The 19,934-nt window shown below is 34.0% G+C and overlaps 1 protein-coding gene across 2 annotated transcripts; it reads right to left on the bottom strand.

Moving 5' to 3' along the window:
* Nucleotides 1–604: 604 nt before the first annotated feature.
* slc10a2 (solute carrier family 10 member 2) lies at nucleotides 605–18,437 on the bottom strand. Of its 2 annotated transcripts, XM_030124762.1 has the most exons (7): nucleotides 18,378–18,437; nucleotides 14,830–15,424; nucleotides 12,721–12,839; nucleotides 10,729–10,817; nucleotides 10,458–10,633; nucleotides 8,587–8,744; nucleotides 605–1,007 (listed from the first exon to the last, which is right to left on the bottom strand). In XM_030124762.1, exons 2-7 carry the CDS (start codon nucleotides 15,225–15,227, stop codon nucleotides 814–816), a joined length of 1,134 nt encoding a protein of 377 aa, XP_029980622.1. In that variant the 5' UTR covers nucleotides 15,228–15,424; nucleotides 18,378–18,437; the 3' UTR covers nucleotides 605–813. The 2 variants fall into 2 exon arrangements, with proteins under 2 accessions (XP_029980622.1, XP_029980621.1); XM_030124761.1 differs by lacking the exon at nucleotides 18,378–18,437 and having other exon boundaries at nucleotides 14,830–15,763.
* Between the last annotated feature and the right edge of the window lie 1,497 nt (nucleotides 18,438–19,934).

The raw sequence follows: 19,934 nt of genomic DNA, 5'->3' as shown, positions 1-19,934 counted from the left end.
AAATACTAATATACTGTATATGTGTATGAAAAATAAATAATTAGTCATGAAAGCATCACACTGAAATGCATATCCACTGGGTTGGATAACTGACGGCCTGTCAACAGATGCATAATTATCCACATCTAACGCAACAATTTATCTTCAGTTTTTTTTTTTTGTTTTATATCATGAAAGGCCTTCACTTATTTGATTTCCATTCGTTAATGTGAGTGTGTGTGTGATGATATTGTGAAAACCTGCGACATAAACAATTCATGTCCATCTGTTGAACATAAATAAAATCTGCATTTAGAAATACAGATAAACAGCATCCAAAATTCACTTTGAATTAATAAAATAACACGTAAGGAGGAAGCAGATCTACTGATTAAGTAGGTCAGAGGAAGTCTAGATGAATAACTTAAGCCAAGACAGAATAATAGAATATTGTCGCTGTCGTGTGGAAACCTCGTAAATTTGTTTTTTGGTCATTCTATTAGTCAGTCTTTACATTGGCTTGATGGTTTTAGAAATATTTAACCAATGAAAAGTGTTGAAAATGGTTTGTGACTACATCTTTTAACTCCATTCATTTTTGCAGTTTTCTAAAAAATAACTGGTTTGGACATAAGAGGTTTCTACTGTTTGCCAGTAGCTCTCCCATATGTCTTTACGAATCATGTTGCTGTTTTCTTCTGGAGACTTCCTGAGGTTGTAGACCAGGACCTGTAGTGCACACCTCCGGCCTGCAGAGTGCAGTGTTGGCTGTTGGTCTCTGTGTTTGCCCATGCTGTTAACTGAGTTCATTCAGTGGTTTGAGGAGGTGGGATCTTACAGCTGGGTGTTCTTGTACGGGTCTTTTCCCTTTTCTTCACTGCTGCTGTAACGCCCATCAAACTCAAAGGCGTTGTTCTCCAAAGCCAAGTCCTTTCCTTTTGTTGTTTCAGCGTCTCCTTCTTCTATTGATTGAGCCTCGCTGTCGGTCTCAGCTGAACCCCTGCACTTCTTTTTATAGACCTGGTAAGCTGTAGAGGGGAATAAAAAACATAGTATCACAAACATTTTACATTTAAGCATGGAATCAGTTTTCTTCTAATACAGAGAATGAAACCAAAAAGTAGTGGTCTCCTCCCTTCTACAGACAGCACTGAAGTGTGGTTTTACAGCAGCAAAGGCCGAAGTTTAATATGAAATACAGCTACAAATGAGTTACTGTTAGAATACACTTTCACAAGACTGTGATGGGTTAGAACCAACAAGGATTTATTTAAAACGTATGACTTTAATTTAAAAAAAAAAAAAATTTTAATACTTTATTTTTATTGTTTGAATTCTGTACAATACAACCATAAAGGACATTTGGGATACATTGACCAGAAAAAACCTTTTGTGACTAACAAAATGCTTTTAGTAATGTGACGTTAACTCTGCTCTTCTTGTGTCCTCACTCTATGGGCCAGAATCTCCATCTCAAATATTCCATTCACAATTTGTTGCCAGTTGTTAGTTGTAGGTGGTTCTAATCTGCACCATTTTTTGGTTGTAGTCTTTTTACAGGCTGCTAATAGTATTTTAAACAAATATCTATCATTTTTAATTACATTGTTACCAATAATATATCAAAAGCAGTGCATGACTTTCATTACAAATTTTCTTTTCTAATGTGTAGAACCCCAGTGATATCTGAATTATCTCCAGTAAATTAGTCTTTCTGTGCTTACGTGCCTGAATCACTTCCCTCACGGTGAACAACTTCGAAGATGACTCCATCATAAACACAGTCTGCTTGTTTACAAAACAAGCCGAAACGTCACTCGGGCCTTTTCAGAAATTTTTTCGCAAAGCATTGTGGGAATGGGAATTCCACGCAGCAGCAATTTCACTGTCTCTTTGTGAATACTGAACCCAAATGTTCCAACTGCATCTCTACAGACTAGAACAACATCTGCAAATGGACGTCCATCAGTCCTGGTGCATCTATAGTCTGTCTGTCCGTCCATGGGAGAAGATCTGTCCTTCACTGTGGTTTCTCTTTTCCCACTGGGTTTTTGGAGTTTTTCCTTGGTGAGAAGGAGGGTCTAATGGGATGCCGGGACATTAATCCATTTCCTTCATCTACTGTTTATTAGACTGTTGTTTATTTTCATATCCAACTAATTCTGTAAAGCCCTCTGAGGCAACCTTGTGATATAGGACTCCACAAATAAAACTGAAATTACTGTTGCTTTTACCTTCATCCACCGACTATACTCGTTAGGGATGGGAATCATTAAGAATTTAACGATCCCGATTCCATTATCAGTATTGCTTATCGATCCGATTCCTTATCGATTCTCTTATCGATTCTCATTGGGTGAGGGAATAAAAGAGTACAAACGGGTGTGTTTGCATTAACTGTCTTTTATATTTCCATCTGCACAGAAAATATAACATATACAGTATGTACAAATAATAATAACAGATGACGCTGGCCCGGTTCGGGGATGGGGGGGCGTACAGTGAAAGTGAAACTAAAGACGCTTTACTAATTCCTCTATTGCCGCATTCCTACTACGTGGAACCGGTTCGACTCGGCTCGGCTTGTCCCCCGTTGTTGTGCACCTCATTTCCTTTCCCTTCTTACCTTCGAAAACTTGTATTTGAGGAGTTACAACATTTGTTGCCCACACTGGAACTGGCCTGGCGTTCACTCTGCTGCTACATTCACAAGCACCGCTAAGTAGCGTATCAAATACGTGACATTCCTGTAAATGATTCACATGCTGTGGACAAATGTTTGAGGATATTGGAGGGATTCCACCCTTTTGAAGACATGGAAGCTTTGACAGTGTTCCAAGTAAGTGGACCTGGTGTCATCTTTTTAGACCGTTTCTGCCTCAACGCCATGTTGTCTACGTTCTGACTAAAACAATGCAGCGTACACGTGACATCATCGTGCATGCACAACGAAGGCAGAATCGATAAGCAGAATCATTAAGCAGGCAGGCAAACGATTCCAAGGAATCGAGCTACTGGGAACTGGTTCTCAAAAAAGAACCGGTTCTCGATTCCCATCCCTAATACTCGTTCTTTCAAACAACGCTGGTGGACTGTTTAATTTTCCGTTGTAGTGATCTGGCTCATTTTCTTGCCAAATCTGTGAGAAACCACTTTTGCTTGGTCACCATTCCCACAATGCACTTCTCGACAAAATTTCCGAAAAGGCCCGAGTGATGTTTCGGTTTGTTATGAAAACAAGCGGACTGTGTTTATGATGGAGTCATCTACGAAGTTGTTCACCGTAAGGGAAGCGAATCAGTTGCATAAGCACAGAAAGACTAATGGATTAGTAATAATTAGGAAATCACTGGGGTTTTACACATTTGAAAAAAAATTTGGAATGAAAGTCATACGTTGCTTTAAATAACCATAAAATAGTGTCCATAGACAGAGAAGCCCTGATCAATAAGGTGACACAGAGGATATCAGAGTATCAGGAAACATGAGGTTGACTCACTAAAGGAAAAAACTGCATATTTCTCCTTGTCATTTCCCTGTTTTAATAAATCCTCTGTTGTTTCTTGTAAGGGTGAACTCACTCCAGACTTTTTTTTTTTTGGCTTTACGTGTCTTCCTGTAAATTGACTGCTGCTATAATGAAGAGCACCATTGTCTTCTGAATAAAGTCACGATGATGTGTAAAACATTTCCTTGGCTTAAAAACTCCACTTTCTACATTATTTTAACTGTCAGTGTCATACGTGGCTGTGTTGAAATAAGTTCATGTCCTTTGCTGAATGTGTTTGTGTCCTTAGGATGAAAACAATGAGGCAGGTGATTTGGCATAAATGGTTCAACAGCAGGGAAGTACTTTAATTTTTTGTAAAGGATAGTTCATACAATGGTAAAAGATTTCCTCCACACGTCTAGAAAAACTCAGTGGTGAAACTGTACTGAAGTATTCATTTGAAGTATTTATTCAAGTATTTCTATTATATATAAATTTATACCTGTATTTTATTATCAGTTGCAAATATTGTGCTTTTATTCCTCTACATTTGTCTGACAGCTTTAGTTCCTTTGCAGCTGTTCACCGTTAGGAAAGTGATCCAGGTGCATGAGAACAGAGAGACTAATGGATTAGTGATAATTAGGCTATCACTGGGGTTTTAGAAATTTGAAAAATAAAAAAAAAAGTGATGAAAGTCATACACTGCTTTAAGGTTAGTGCAAATCAGAACATAGCAAAATTTGTTTAAAAAAAAAAAAAAAAAAAAAAGGTTAACAATACGCAAATCTAAGCTTTACTACATCCAAGATTATTGATTTAAGTCAAAATCAAATGGATGTAAATAGACATAAATGAACTTAATAAGTTTAGTGTAAAAGAGGTGACAAATTGACTTTGGCCTGTTCAGTTCTTTGAAAAAATGTGACAAAATGTTAGATTGTTAACTTCTTCTCTTGTTTAACTTCTCCTCTTTCAGTGAAAAGCTTTTATGGAGAAGATAATGAATTAACACAACTACAAAAACAAAAACAACTGTTGGTACAGTACGTAAAAACAGATGTACTTAGGTTTACAAATGACAGACTGTTTTAGTCATGTTTGACAGTTGGTTCTGTTTGTTCTGTTACAGTTTCTTCACAGAACTGTTATCTTTTTGTCAAAATGATAATATAATATACATATAAATATAAATATGATATAATAGAATTTCAGCAACATCCTGATGTTCATGTTGGTTGAATCTGTGCTTTGAGCACCTTGATGATATTGTTCAATCCAAGTAATTTATTTTATTTCAAAGTGTTAAGGAGAAGTTTTGGTGCAACTGGTAAATTTAACTTAGGTTTAGAAGAAAATCTAAAATGAAATTAAGAGATTGACTTTTAATCTGCCTTAGTTTTAAACTTCTCTTATGCTACAAAATTTCAGGTTAAAACATGATCTCACATTTTCATTTCTATGTATTGTAATACCTATTTGTTTACTTCTTTGTATTTTATGCATTGTCTGTTTTATCCTCTGCTGTACAGTGTCTTTGGGTATCCTGAAAGGCGCTTATAAATAAAAATTATTATTATTATTGTTATTATTATTATTATTATTATTATTATTATTATTATTATTATTTAGGTTGAAAATTAATCCTTGTTGAACAGCAACAATTGTTAGTCAGTGCCTCCATAATGTAATACCCCAAACCCAGACTTTCACTAATGTGCGTAGAAATGGTTGTCAGTTTTTCATCTTTTACACAGTCTATAGGTGTATCCCACCCTCCATCCACTATCTGATGGTAGACATTCCTATTCTGAGTGCAGAATATGGGGAAAAAAAATCATAGTAAAGTTCAACCATGTCAGAGCTCCACACTGGAGTGAATCACAGCCACAACAGTAGAATATCCTGAGATATCCAGCTTATATAGCTCCTTATCATATACTTTATGGTCTAATAAACCTTGACATTGTCCTTGGAGTTGTTGCGGCCAAGTAGAATTTATCCTTTTTTAATGTTCATGCATTTTTTTTTTATGAATGAGGAGACTTGGAAGATCTTTTGTCACTTATCAAAGATCATCAGTGTTAGAGGGATTATAATGTTAAAGGGGTCATATTTTGCTAAACCCACTTTTATTAGTCTTTGGTACATTTATTGGTGTATTTGGACCCTAATAGTTCCAAAAGTTTGAATTTGAACCCTCCAGGTGCTGCAAAGCTATCTTTATATTCATTTTGGCAAAAATTGAGTGGATTTCTACAACCTGTTTTAATTCCTTCTTAACCCTTTCATGCATGAATTATGAGAACCTTAGTCAATATTTTTTCCTTGAGTGATTTTATTCCTCTTTAGGCATGACAAAAACAATGCAATTGAAATTTTTTATGAACCTATTTCTCATGGAGTTAAAAAAAATCTCCACTAAGCTAGACATTTTTTTAACTCCATGAAAATGTAAATAACTAGTATAAAATACAGTTCTTCATCCTTTCATGGTCATCAGATGTGACCCATTTGGATGTTCAGAGGCTCCATAGTTACCATGGAAACACCGTCATCTTCTACAACATTGATTCACCAGTAAAACCCATGGAGTTGGATCAATGACAGTGGATGGACACACATGATTAATGATAGACTTGCTGAAGAAGTAACTTTTTTTTTCTTTTTTCCCTGTTTCTGATTTAATAACCTTTGAATTTACTCTGAGTTTTAATGAACATCAACATGATCAACAGATTAAATATAGGAAAATACCTACTCTACACTGAAAAAAAATGCTAAATGCAGAGGATAATATAATAATAAATGGTGATAAATACTTAAGAAAGGTTAAATAGAGAGAAAAAATCATTTGGGAACTGCCATCAAAGAAGCACTGGGTCTTTATGGGTTAAATATTAATAACATTTTATTTCCTTGCCTTTATATTCACTCATGCAGATATTATGCAGGTACTGTTATAGAAGTTCAGGTTAAATTACATTGTAGAATAGTTGTCCACTGTAGTGACCACTATGCATGAAAGGGTTAATTTGTTGTGTCTATAACTAGTTACGTCACGACATTTGCACATAGAAGGTTAAGACTTCTGATGAACATTTCTCAGATTGTTAATTGTTGATCAGCAGCAGCGGTTGTAGTCCATATTGAAAATATGTCCAAACTTCGAGCCGATTACCTAAAATGTTCAGTTGTTGGTATGTAATTATTATCATGTAAGTTAATGGTTAACTGTTACCCGTAGTAACACCACCAGGAATGTACTTTGTTTCTATTTTTCACAGATATTTTGGTTATGTAATGTAAATACTGTCAAATGAGTTTATTCTAATTTGGTATAGGCCTGTTTTTTGTTCATTGTTCTGGCTTGAAGTCTAATGACAGGAGTGAGTATTTAAAATCTTATTATGTTAAGTTATTTGATGATGTGAATGGGGAGGAATTGAATAAGTTTCTCTTCTTTCCACTCCTTTTCGAGTGTAAATGAATGTTTTTGGAATTTTGAACTTACTTTTACTATTCTGTAAATGCTCGAAATAAACAAACAAATAAATTAAATGAATGAATGAATGTATTAACGAACACAAGTGGTTGAACGGGACAGAGCAGCACAGCCAACAACCTGGAGGGGGTGGGGCATAAAGTGGCTCATGTGCATTTAAAGGGCCAGCGCTCAAAATGACCTTTCTGGTGTCATTACTCAGAAATAGGGTTGAAGATGGACCTGTGGAGTTGAATTAATGAAGAATTCAGACCCAAGCATAGCATTTCCAGTTTATGTAGACCACAGGAAAATGTTTTAAAATGCCTAATTCTATTAAAAAAAAAAAAAAGCAAAATATCACTCTTTTATTACTCATCAAACAATGTTATGCTTTACATCTGTTTCCATTATAATTATATGATGATTAAAAAATAATGAGGTGTTTTGCTGTTCAGATGTCAAGGATATAGAGGGCCAACACTAGACCATCTTGTTCTGCCTGTTTAATGGCATTTTCATGACATTTCAATACGAACACACTCAGTAAATATACCGCAAATGACTACCTGAAACGAACATTTTGTTAGCATTCGCCTAAAACTGACAACCATGTATTTTTTTATTTTAAACCCTACTGCACAGGTGTCAAACATGCGGCCTGGGTGCCAAAACCGGCTCGCCAAATGGTCCAATCTGGCCCGTGGGATGAATTTGTGAAATGCAAAAATTACACTGAAGATATTAACAATCAAGGATGTTTAAGTCATTTTAAGTCGATTCAATCTAAAGTGGGTCAGACCAGTAAAATACTATCAGAATAAACTATAAATAATGAAAACCACAAACTTTTTTCTTGGTTTTAGTGTAAAAAAAAAAAAAAAAAGTTAAATTACACAAAAATGTTGACATTTACAGACTAGCCTTTCACAAAAAATGTGAAAAAACTGAACAAATATGAACAACCTGAAATGTCTAAATAGAAGTATGTGGAATTTTAACAATATTCTGCCTGTTACTAAATGTTATGTGTATTTGTAGGTCCACTGTGATCTGTAAATTGTGATTCACATGTATAAATGATAAACAAAGGTGTAATATTGTTAAAATTGCACTTATTTTTCTTCAGAATATTCAGGTTTCTCATATTTGTTCATGTTATGTTCAAGTACAGTTCATAGATGTAAACATATTCATGACAGAATTTGACTTTTTTCACTCAAAAACATAGGTTTAGGTTTAGGTTAGTTTATTTCAGACACAGACATAATACAAAACATGAAACAAAAATAAAAATAAAAATAATAATAAATAATACACAAATAAAAAAAAAATCAAACAATAGAAAAATAATAATAATAATGATAAACAATACACAAAAAATCAAATAATAGAAAAAAAAGAACAACTGTTGTGCCTGAAAGGGAGTAGGAAGAAGCCACTGCATAGAAAAAACTTTGGAGTTGACATTATTTATCAGTTCTTATGCTATTATTTATATTATTTTACTGGTCCGGCACACTTTAGATCATATTAAGCTGCATGTGGCCCCTGAACTAAAATGAGTTTGACACCCCTGGTCTACTGTAACCGCACTCATCATTCTTTGCTTTCATACCTGGTAGATACTCACCTAGCACTGATGATAGTGCCGCCACCAGCTGGAAGATGCTGTAGATGAGGGGGAAGGAAAACATGACCTCCAGTTCGGCAGGGCTGAAGGACAGTTGAACGATGGTGCTGCATAACTGGGCGTTCTGGAAACCTGTCTCCAACGCGATGGTTCTGCACCTGATTCAACCCAGAACCAAGTATTGCATTTATATTCTTTAATCATAAGTAAAAGCACTAATAGCGCTCTGTGTTCAAGTTCTGCATTATAACATATGTGAGAATTATCAACAAAATGTACAACAAAAAGTAGTCAGTGTGCAGTAAAATGGTCCCTTTCAGTGTTGTATTTATAATATATGATGTGCATTCATGTGTTGAACTTGAAACCTGAACTATTTTATATAGTGTTAGTTTAGTTGGGTCAGATTGACTCAGACAGTATTGATGTAATATAAACATGCATGGTTACACATATGTGAGGTAAATCATTTTTATTTTATATAGTGATTACACTAAATAAGGCAAGCAGACGAAGTTTCATTCTGAAAAAAACACTTTCAACTATTTTTCCTTGATTTTTCAACTTTAAAATGGGGTCAATTTAACCCAGAACATGGTTAAAGTTCTAATCCTCTAAATCAGGGGTCTCAAACTCATTTTCTTTCTGGGGCCACATGATGCTATACTGATAAATATGCTGGAATTATTGAAGATAATGGTTGAATTGTTGAGTCTGCTTGAATGACTGTACTGCCATGATCACATTGTTGGGTGTAATTCAGTTACTGGATTATGTATTTGTTGTGGTTTGATGTTAAAATTAGGAAAATATTATTGTTTAACTCCTGTATCAAGTTAGCGATAAAGGTGTAAAAGCACTGAGGGGTAGGATTAAATAAGTTCATATTTCTTCCCACTCCTTTTCAACCATGCAAAATTCAGACTTGTATGTGCTGAAGATAGATTCTGTCCATTTCAATGTTTTATTTTGTTTTTATTTTGTTTTGGTTTTTTTTTTTTTTTTTTTTTGCATGTTCGAAATAAATAAATCAAAACAAATCAAATCAAGTTCAGCCCAATTTGATCTCCAGTGGGCCGGACCAGTAAAATAATAACATAATAACCTATAAATAATGACAACTCCAAATTTTTGTCTTTGTTTTAGTGCAAAAAACCCCATTATGAAAATACTTACTTTTATCAACTATTCAAACAAAAAAGATGTGAATAACCTGAAAAAACAGAAATTTCTGAAGTAAAAATAAGTGCAATTTTAACAATATTCTGCCTCAATTTAATATTTCTACATGTGCATTATGGATCGGATCTACAAATACACTAAAAACTTAGTAAAAGGCAGAAAATTGTGCTTAATTTTCTTTAGACATTTCAAGTTGTTCATATTTGTTCAGGTTATTCACATTTTAGTTTTACAGGCTAGTTTGTAAATGTAAATATTTTCATAATTTAATGTTATTTTTTGCACTAAAACAAAGACAAAAATTTGAAGTTGTCTTTATTTATAGACATAATGTAATTTTTTTCACATCAAACCAAGACGGAAATATGGAGTCATTATTTTTCATAGGTTTTTATGCTGTTATTTTACTGTAGATCATATTGGTCTGTATGTGGAACCTGAACTAAAATGAGTTCCACAGCCTTGACTGTGGAATTTTTGCACTTTCCAAATTCATCCCACGGGCCGGATTGGAACCTTTGGCATGTTTGAGACCCCTGCTCTAAATATATTTTCTCAAATTTCCTGCTATTCACAGGAGTATATGTCTAAAACTACACTACTATTGATTTTAGGAAACAGACTTGACTTTTTAACCTCGTCTGATTTACTAATCCAGGTGTAGTATACAAAGGTATTTGCAAAGTTACCTGTGCCAAGGTTGACCCACAAAGCGAGCCAGGAGGAAGCCCAGGCCAAAGCCGATGAAAGGGTAGATTGTTCCGATAATCCACAGAGAAGGGGCGATAACCCAGGAGCTCTGGTAGAGAATCCCTCCTACCACAGCTATGACAATGATCAGAACAAAGCCCAAAATGGACCCTATCTGTGCAAACACACACACACACCAAAGCATTTATTTAAAGAAATCCTTGAAATGATTATTTTTCCATATAGTTTATTTTAGGAGAGTATTCCTACCTTGAGGATCTTTTTTGCCATTTCAGGCCATCTGCGTTTAACATAAATTCCTGCCGAAATTGGAACAAGAAGAGCCACAAGAGTGATACCTGGAGACAAACAGAAATAAAGAGCAACAATTGTTAACCCTTTAACAACTGCAATCTCTCTAGTGCTACATTTTGCACTTTACAGCTTTCAAATTAATGCCACTCCTGAACCATTTCTGCTATCCACAAAATTCAAACAGCATTGGAAAGCTGAGATTCTGAGCTTTCTGACATTATATAACACTTTACAGAAATTAACCTCAGGGTTATATAAAGGCCTTCAGGAGGTCAGATATTCACATATAGACTATATTAAGTATAATTGGGGAACAGACGCAAGTACAATGATACCACACTGGAAAAAATCCAAATCTTACCAAGTATATTTTTCTCATTTCTAGTCCAAATATCTCATCACACTTAAAAGAAGACATAATCACCTAAAGAGTAACTTTTCAGTGAGATATAAGAACTTATTTCTTATTTCAAGAAATCTTACCAAGATCATTTTCACTTGTTCCACTGGCAGATTTTTTGCTTGAACTAAGCAAAAAAAATCTTGAATTATGCCCAAAAAAAAAAAAATCTGCCAATGGAACAAGTAAAAATTATCTTGGTAAGATTTCTTGAAATAAGATTTTCAAGATCTAGTGTCTAAAAATAAGTTCTTATATCTCACTGAAAAGTTACTCTTTAGGTGATTATGTCTTATTTTAAGTGCAATGAGATATCTGGACTAGAAATGAGAAAAATACATTTGGTAAGATTTTGATTTTTGCAGTATGTGCTTTTCAGTGAATGATCACCAGCTCAAATTCTTGTAGGTGCTTCAGCTGGAAGAGTCTTTGTAGGTTCTTTGTTACTCCAACACAAAGTGAACATTATTCAGGCTCTTCCAGCTGTTGGAGGAACTGTGAAACTCAGGCAGTAAAACATTTCCACCTATTCTGGTCATGCCCTCAGATTACAAACTTTTAGAATGTAATTCATTTAGAGATTAGGAAAATATTAAGGGTGCAGACAATTTTCAACTGGGATGAGTTGCTTTTTGGTTATATGTAGTCACTGGACACAAATAAGGACATTAAATGTTTGTTTGGAATGTTGAGTATAGCTGCTCAGGAAGCTATTTCTAAAAAATGGTTAAATATAAATGCTCCAACCCTGGAAGACTGGCATCAAATTGTTTACACAGTTTTTTTCTACAACAGGATGGATTTGATAAAATATGGGAGAAATGGAGGATTTATATCTTCTTAAGACACTTTGTGTAAATTTTTTAAAATTTAAAAAATTTTTTTTAATATATTCTCTTATCAAAGTAAACTGTTTTCCCTGTATATTGTTAATTTAATTTATTTGATTATGCACACCCCTCTTTAATGTTCTTGTTATTTTACCTTTTTTTCTGTACAAAACTTTCTTGAAAAATAAAATTATTAAAAAAAAAAAAAAAAAAAAAAAAAGAAGTAAAAAGGAACTGTTTCAGAGACTTCCACACAGGCTAAAAAACACCTAGAAATAACAAAAAATATGAAGTCATAATATGGATACTGAATGTTCAAGACCAAAAAGCATGTTTGAGCAGATGTAAAATAGTTGAAAGTTTATTTCTGCAATCTCCAAAAAGTTTTATTATGGACATTTACAGTTGTTTTTGATAATAAATATACTAAAAACTTAAAGTCTGTTTTTTTCTTTTTTTTTTTACTATAACACACTGTTTTAAGCATTTATTATTTCTAATAATGATAATTAATGGCCAGATATTGAAAGTTAAGTTCTTCCTGAAAGCAAAGTTGCAAAAGAATTGGCAAAAAAAAAACATTCTCTCACACTTCTATTGCGAAGAAAACATGAAAACACCTAGGCAGACTGTTATAATGGCAGTCTTAAAAGGGTTAATGTGTTTCAAGGTAGACATCAGTTTGCTGTTTAATCTGCTGTGAGCTGCTCCACTTACCAATACTGTCATATGGGATCATGATTGTGTCAGCAGAAGTCCAAGTGGTCGTATAAATAAGCAGACAGAGAGGCATCATCCCCAAGGCCAGGATGGAGGAGCAGGTGGTCATACTGATACTAAAAGGAGGGAGGAAAAACAGAAAAACACACCTCTGCTGAAACGTTTTACAGCATTTCATTAAAGACCAGCCAGTAAAGGAGGTGAGAAACAGATATGTGGGTGTTTGTGTTGATGAGGCAGCTGTGGCACAAACTAGAAGGGTTAACAGTTCAACCTTTGACCCCTTTGTCCTTGAGAAAGACACTGAACCACAACTTGTCCATTGACTGTTATACTGGTGTGTGAATGTGTGTGTGGGCTTTAATACCATCGAGTAGAAAAGTGCAAAGAAATGTTTATTACTCAGAGAGTTGCATGTAAATATTTCCATCACAGTATGTTAGTATATTGATAATAGTTTGATGATTCATCTTTTATTTTATTTTATTTTATTTTAGTGATTGGGCCTTCATATAGGTTTGTATTTTAATCTGCTGTTTAATGTGAAACATTCTAATTTCATCATATAAAATAAGGGTTTTAATTAAATATTAGATGATATTGGATGTGATATTTAGACATATAAATATTATATATTATCCAATATACAAAGAACACAGTGCTACAACTATGCTACAGTGCAGCTGCATGTGAAAAATTCCATATAATGCATGAAACTGAGAATAACACAATAAACTTAGTACAATAGTGCATTATAGTGTCAGTATTTTTGTATTAATGTAAACATCACTTGTGTATTTTTTTGTAAATCTAAATCAAATCAGATTTTATTTATATAGTGCCATATCTCATGACACTTTACATTTACAGCTGGTCAAGACCAGACTTTAAATTTATCAGTAATGTATAATTTCTCTCCCAGATGCTCCAGGTTTTTCTATATTTGACTGTTTTGATAAATGAGACGCTGGATGGCACATTCTAATCGGAGGGACCAGACTTATTTAATCAATAGTCAAGTTAATTAGACATTAGTTTGTCAGACAAGTAGCTGAATTAAAAACCACTTTTTTATCTGCTTTTTGCATGTACAACTCAGAAGTTTGTCATTGGCTAACATGTAGAGATTGAAGGAAAACACATTGTATCACAATCCTTTTAAGGGGTCATATTTTGCTAAAGCTCATTATTTGTGTATTTGGACCCTAATAGTTCCAAAAGTTTGAATTTGAACCCTCCAGGTGCTGCGAAGCTATCTTTATATTTGTTTTGGCAAAAATCAAGTGGATTTCTACAACCTGTTTTAATTCCATTTTTATTTGTTACATCTATAATGTCATGACATTTGCACATATAAGGTCAAGACTTCTGACGAACATTTTTCCGGGTACAACATAATTGTTTGTCAGCAGCAGCGGTTGTAGTCCATACTGAAAATATGTCCAAACTTCGAGCCAGTTACCTAAAATGTTGAGTTGTTGGTTGAACGGGGCAGAGCAGCACAGCCAGGGAAATGGGGAAATGTTATAAAATGCATTGTTCCATTTAAAAAAAGCAAAATATCACTCCTTTAAAGGAGCACTGGGTATTTGATAGTGAGGACTAAAGTCAGGTTACACACAAATAAAACAGGCTAATTTCAAGATTCTTATTGACTGTGGAACAAAGTTGTTGTTTTTTTGTCATGTTTTAGTTTGCACATGGGAGGAATTGAATGAAACCTAGAGTTAGTATCTGCTATAGAAACCATTGTCTTACTTTTTTATTCTTTTTAATTTTTATAATTTCATTTATGGGTTTTCAACAACGGAACATGGATGCATCATACAGTGTGTACAGTTCTTAACATAAGTCCCCACCCACACCTTAGATATAAACATAAACATGTAAATATATATACCAAAAGATATCAAGAATATGAACAGGAGGCACATAGCATTCACACAAATTCTAGATGTGAAAACGCAGCAAAAAAACAAAAATAAATAAACAAATAGAACAACATTAAATGAATAATAATTATTTAAAAAAAAGATGAAATCTTTGTCTTGCTTTTGACCCTGAAGTGCCACATGTCCATGAGCTTTATCCCAGTTCATGTCTTACCTGAGGTCCATGTCTCCATCGAGCCAGTAGCAGATGATGTTAGAGCTGGATCCTCCTGGACAGCAGCCCATAATAATGATGGCGACCGCCTGCACAGGCAGCACGTTGAAGGCCAACGACAGAGCAAAGGCTGTGAAAGGCATGATGCCGAACTGACAGAGGAAGCCGATGAAGATTCCCCAGGGTCGTTTGATGTGGGCCCATAGCTTTTTGGTGTCCACGGTGCAGCCCATGGCGAACATGACAAAAGCCAGCATGACGGTGAGCACGGTGCTCAGCACGAGGCTCAGGATTTCATTAAAGTTACTGGGAGGAACGAGACAGCTTGTGCCAGTACAGACTGTGGCATGAGGGTCACAGCTGAGAGGCTCTGTCATTTTCATCATGAATGTGGACATTTTGGTTGAAATATCAGAGTCAGTGGCTTCTGGTCTGAGAGAGAGTAGCCTCGAAGTGTGCAGTTGTTAAATTCCACAGGGCTACTCCTGTTCCTCCTTCCCTGATAGAAGACAAAATGACAGAGAACAGAGGCTCTATTGCTGCTCTTTATGCCTATCCTGCCACCCCCCACTCCCAAAAAAGTGGGCGGTAGTATCTGATGAAAAATAAAAATCAAAAATTAACCAATGCTTAATGTTTTATGAGGAAAGAAATGTTTAATGTGATTGCACCATGATTCCAGCTTTTATTGCCCTTTGCCCTCTTAAAACTTTATTGGACAGCAAGGCTATGCAGCATCATTGTCCTTATTGTCACTAAGAAAGAAAGAAAGATGTTGCATTTGTCAAAGCTGGTCAACACCCATGTATGCACAGCACCTATAAAATAACGTTTTATTGTCTCATAAAATTGTCACAATGAATGTGACAAAGGTTTATTCTACAGGGGTGTTCAGATAAAACAGTAAGAGGTCCAGTAAGTCTGAACATGTACATATAGTACTGACAAATACAGGATTCATCCATTTATTTATTTATTTATTTATTTTTAAGCACTTTAATTAAACAAAGTGTAAAATGTTCTTTTGGCATTGACAGAAATAATTCCTCTCTTTGTTGTCAAGGTTGTTTATTAAGGATACGAATTAATTTAACAAAAAAACGGAAAAGATGCACCTGGCTGTGTATTTTTACAAAAGGAACCTGGAGCAGAAGCCAGTAGTGTTCAAAATGAGATCGAAGGTATTACTAAGGTAGAGAGAGGCTGATGGGTGAAAATATGAGTCTGCATTTTTTAATGTAAATTTAGAGATGAAGGGTTCATTGCACTTGTATCGTGTGTCCAACACTGACCCCTTATACGAGGCTGGACTCTGAGCCCATTTATTTCTCGGGACAATTTTAAACTCATCCTATAAAGGAAGAATTCATCCTTCAGTTTAACACACACACATTTTACACATTTGTGGATGCATGGTTTTAACAGAAAAAGGTAAAAAAAAAAAAAAATAATAATAATAATTGTAATAGTAACAAAAGTGGCACACTGCAATCCATCTAAAGTACAAAGTAGCATCAATTAGAACATTTCACCGCTGATTCTGCACATTTATTTTAAAGTTGTACATTGTAATAAATTATTCTGTGGTCATTTAAGTTTTAATTAAGACCCATACAGCCACTGGTGACCAAAACCATCTAATGATCTAAAATATTTAATATCTGTTGATCCACTAATCCTATCAATCCATGTGAATAACTGGTGTAAAATACAGTTTGTCATCTTTTCATGGTCATCAGATGTGACCCATTTGGACGTTACTGTGGAAACACCGTCATCTTCTACAACATTGATTCACCAGTAAAACCCATGGAGTTAGATCAATGACAGTGGATGGAGATGCTTGTTTTATGCTCAGTTATTAATACATTTGTTGAAAAAGTCACTTTTTCTTCAGTTTTCTTTATGAACATCAACATGATCAACACTTGAAATATAGGAAAATACCTAATTTACACTGAAAAAACACTATATACAGAGGAGAATATTATAATAAATGGGGATAAATCACTTAAGAAATGTTAACCCTTTCATGCATGAATTATGAGAACCTTAATCAAGATTTTAATTCCTCTTTAGGCATGGAAAAAAAAAAAAAAAAAAAAAAAAATGTGATTCACATTTTTTTATGAACCTATTTTTCACAGTTGCAAAAATGTCCACTCAGCTGGACACCATGTGTTTAATCCTAATCATGTATACTGGTCGCTACAGTGGACAGCTATTCTACAGCTGTTTTCTTGTATATTCATGGATTTTGTTCTTTCCGTTGTTTTTTTTGTTTTGTTTTGTTTTTTTTACACATATCTTTGTTAAAGTTTTAAGACACCACATATCTTTTCTGACCTGAATTGGTAACATTATGTAGATGTCCCCTGAGCATAAACCCCCAGAATCACAAGCCCTCCCCATAGTTTTCACACAATTTATCAGTAAATACATGTTTCTGTGCATCAAAAATTAAACGTGTGGTGTCCAGCTGAGTGGACATTTTTACAACTTCATGAAAAAAAGGTTCATAAGATTTTTTTTTTTTTTCATTATTATTTTTTTGTATGTACTTTTTAAAAAATGTTATTATTATTTTTTTTAATTTTATTTATTTTTCAGAAGAAAATTTTCAATCGTATTGTTTTTTTCATGCCGAAAGAGAAATAAAAACACTCAAGAAAAAATTTTGATTAAGGTTCTCATAATTTGTCCATGAAAGGGTTAATTTTTGAAGCAAAGAAACATGTATTTATTGATATAAAGTGTGAAAACTATGAAATAAAAATATTTTTAATGTTGCTAATCTGATGTTTTTTTCACATTTTAACATTCTCTAATACTAGTTATTACTCACTTCATGGAGATAATATGCAAAAAGAAAAAAAAGGAACCCTGTAAATTACTGTCTAATAACAATTAGCAACTGATTTACACTCAAACATGTTACTGCAGATCAGGTTCATTAAGAACAGCAAAGTTACAGGAATGATATGAATGTCAGTGTATAGGATGAGGCACAAGCGTCCACTGTGTTGGCTGATATGCAACTAAAACAACAAAACCCATGAATATATAAGAGAATAGCTGTAGAATAGCTGTCCACTGTAGTGACCACTATGTATGAAAGGGTTAAATAGAGAGAAAAATTAATTTTGGAACTGCCACAAAAGTAGCATTGGGTTTTTATGGGTTAAAAAGATGAAATATTTAAAATGGTTTAAGTAATAAAATCAAATTAACAAGGTTTGTTCTGGGAGAAATTCTCAAATCTAGAATTCAAGCTATAATTTTAATTTGATAATTAAAAAATTAAATTTCTTGTGAGGCTGGATATTTGTCAGTGCACATATAACAATAAAGGAAAGCAAATATTGATACCGACCAGCTCTGCAATACAATCCTATACATGTGATTGGTACAGGGATGGTTTTAAGCAGAAAGGCACGTTTTATAATGAACATTTACTGTGTTTGTCTTATGTGTGTAAAACCTGTGGATTCAGAGCAACAACAAGGAGTGATCTGCTGACCAATTACAGGCTACAGCACAGAACATACCAAACTGGAAAATCTGTACCTTATCTTGTTCATGATTGTCTGTCCTCCCTAAAAACTTTGTGTGCCCTTCATATGCGTCTTTCAAGATAAAAGTCCAGAAGATGAAGTGAGAAGGCCAGCGGTAGTTTCTCATGTGTAATTTTCTTATCTAAACATCCCATTAACCCTTTCATGCACGAATTATGAGAACCTTAGTCAAGATTTTTTTCTTCAGTGTTTAGCCATGAAAAAAACAATGCGATCGAGTTTTTTTTTTCTATGGAGTTACAAAAATATCCATGCATTTAATTTTTGAAGTAAAGAAACATGTGTTTAAAACCCAATATCAGAAAGTGATATGAAAACAATGAAATAAAAACATTTTTAATGCTGCTAATCTGATGTCTTCTCACATTTTAACATATTCTAATGCTAGTAATTACTCACTTCATGGAGATAATATGCAAAAAAAAAACCTTTATTGTCTAACAAATAACAATTGATTTACAACTAAACATGTTACTGCAGATCAGGTTTATCAAGAACAGTAAAGTTACAGTAATGGTCTGAATTACAGTGTATGGGATGGTGCATAAGCTTCCACTGTGTTGGCTGATATGGAACTAAAACAACAAAACCCATTAATATACAAGAGAACAGCTGGAGAAGAACTGTCCACTGGAGTGGACAGTGCATGAAAGGGTTAAAAAGAACATTTCCCACACCTTGGCGATCATCTGAGGCCTCATCAAAGTGTATGATTTCAGCATTTGTGAAGGTTTGAGTTGAAATGCTGTAACTTGGCCTGTAAAGATTTTAATTGTTACTTTTGGCAAAACATTTAATGTGTGTTCTGTTCATTGAGTTTTATTTCCTCTGCACTTCCTGGTACCCACTGTAATCTCACCTTAAAATACAGGTCATGAGATAAACACAATATATCTAAGTAAGAATTATATTTAGATTTAATTAAATCCACTGAGTAAATTCAGATAACTTCACCAATTCAGATACATCATTGTTACTCAATTACATGGTAGGATTTAATGATGTTTTATTGGTACTTTTTACTAATTTAGACATTTCTTGATATCTACTCAATATTTTGTTGAAGTTTTAATTAATTCCTTTATGTATTTTAAGTAAATCTACTCATTAAATGGTTACTACCAAAGGGTCTTATTTGATTAAAATGTACTCAATTACAAACATGATTATATTTAATTAATAATATTGGGTCTAATCTGTTGCCTCAGTTTTATTGAGTAAATATGGTGTGTTTCTTGACTATCATGGGTGTCACTAAGTCTTGACATTTTGTTTTAATCGTTAGTTAAATGCTTTATTTTCCCAGTTCCAGATGCACATCACTAAAAATTTAGAGTCTTTGTAGATCCACTGTGATTTTGAAGTTATACTGCACATGCCTATTAGAGGTAGACTGGCTGATATATCAGGACAACATATTGATTTTTTATTTTTCAATATCGGCAATCGGCCTTAATTTTTTTTTGAAAGCCAATATTTGATGACTAGTAAAAATGTCATAAGATATTTGATCAGGCACCTGTGTGGGCA

The sequence above is a fragment of the Sphaeramia orbicularis genome, chromosome 21 (genome assembly GCF_902148855.1).
Source record: "Sphaeramia orbicularis chromosome 21, fSphaOr1.1, whole genome shotgun sequence".
Lineage (NCBI taxonomy): Eukaryota > Metazoa > Chordata > Actinopteri > Kurtiformes > Apogonidae > Sphaeramia > Sphaeramia orbicularis.
Note: the sequence above shows the minus strand (reverse complement) of the source record. Positions and strands in the feature narration are given on the sequence as shown.

Bases quoted from the DNA above. Each gene is read 5' to 3' on its own strand.
- slc10a2 (XM_030124762.1), bottom strand. From the start codon at position 15,227: ATGTCCACATTCATGATGAAAATGACAGAGCCTCTCAGCTGTGACCCT. The intron at 10,818-12,720 runs GTAAGTGGAGCA...GTTTGTCTCCAG, and splicing joins GATCCCATATGACAGTATTG to GTATCACTCTTGTGGCTCTT. The intron at 8,745-10,457 runs GTAACTTTGCAA...GGGTTGAATCAG, and splicing joins GTGGGTCAACCTTGGCACAG to GTGCAGAACCATCGCGTTGG.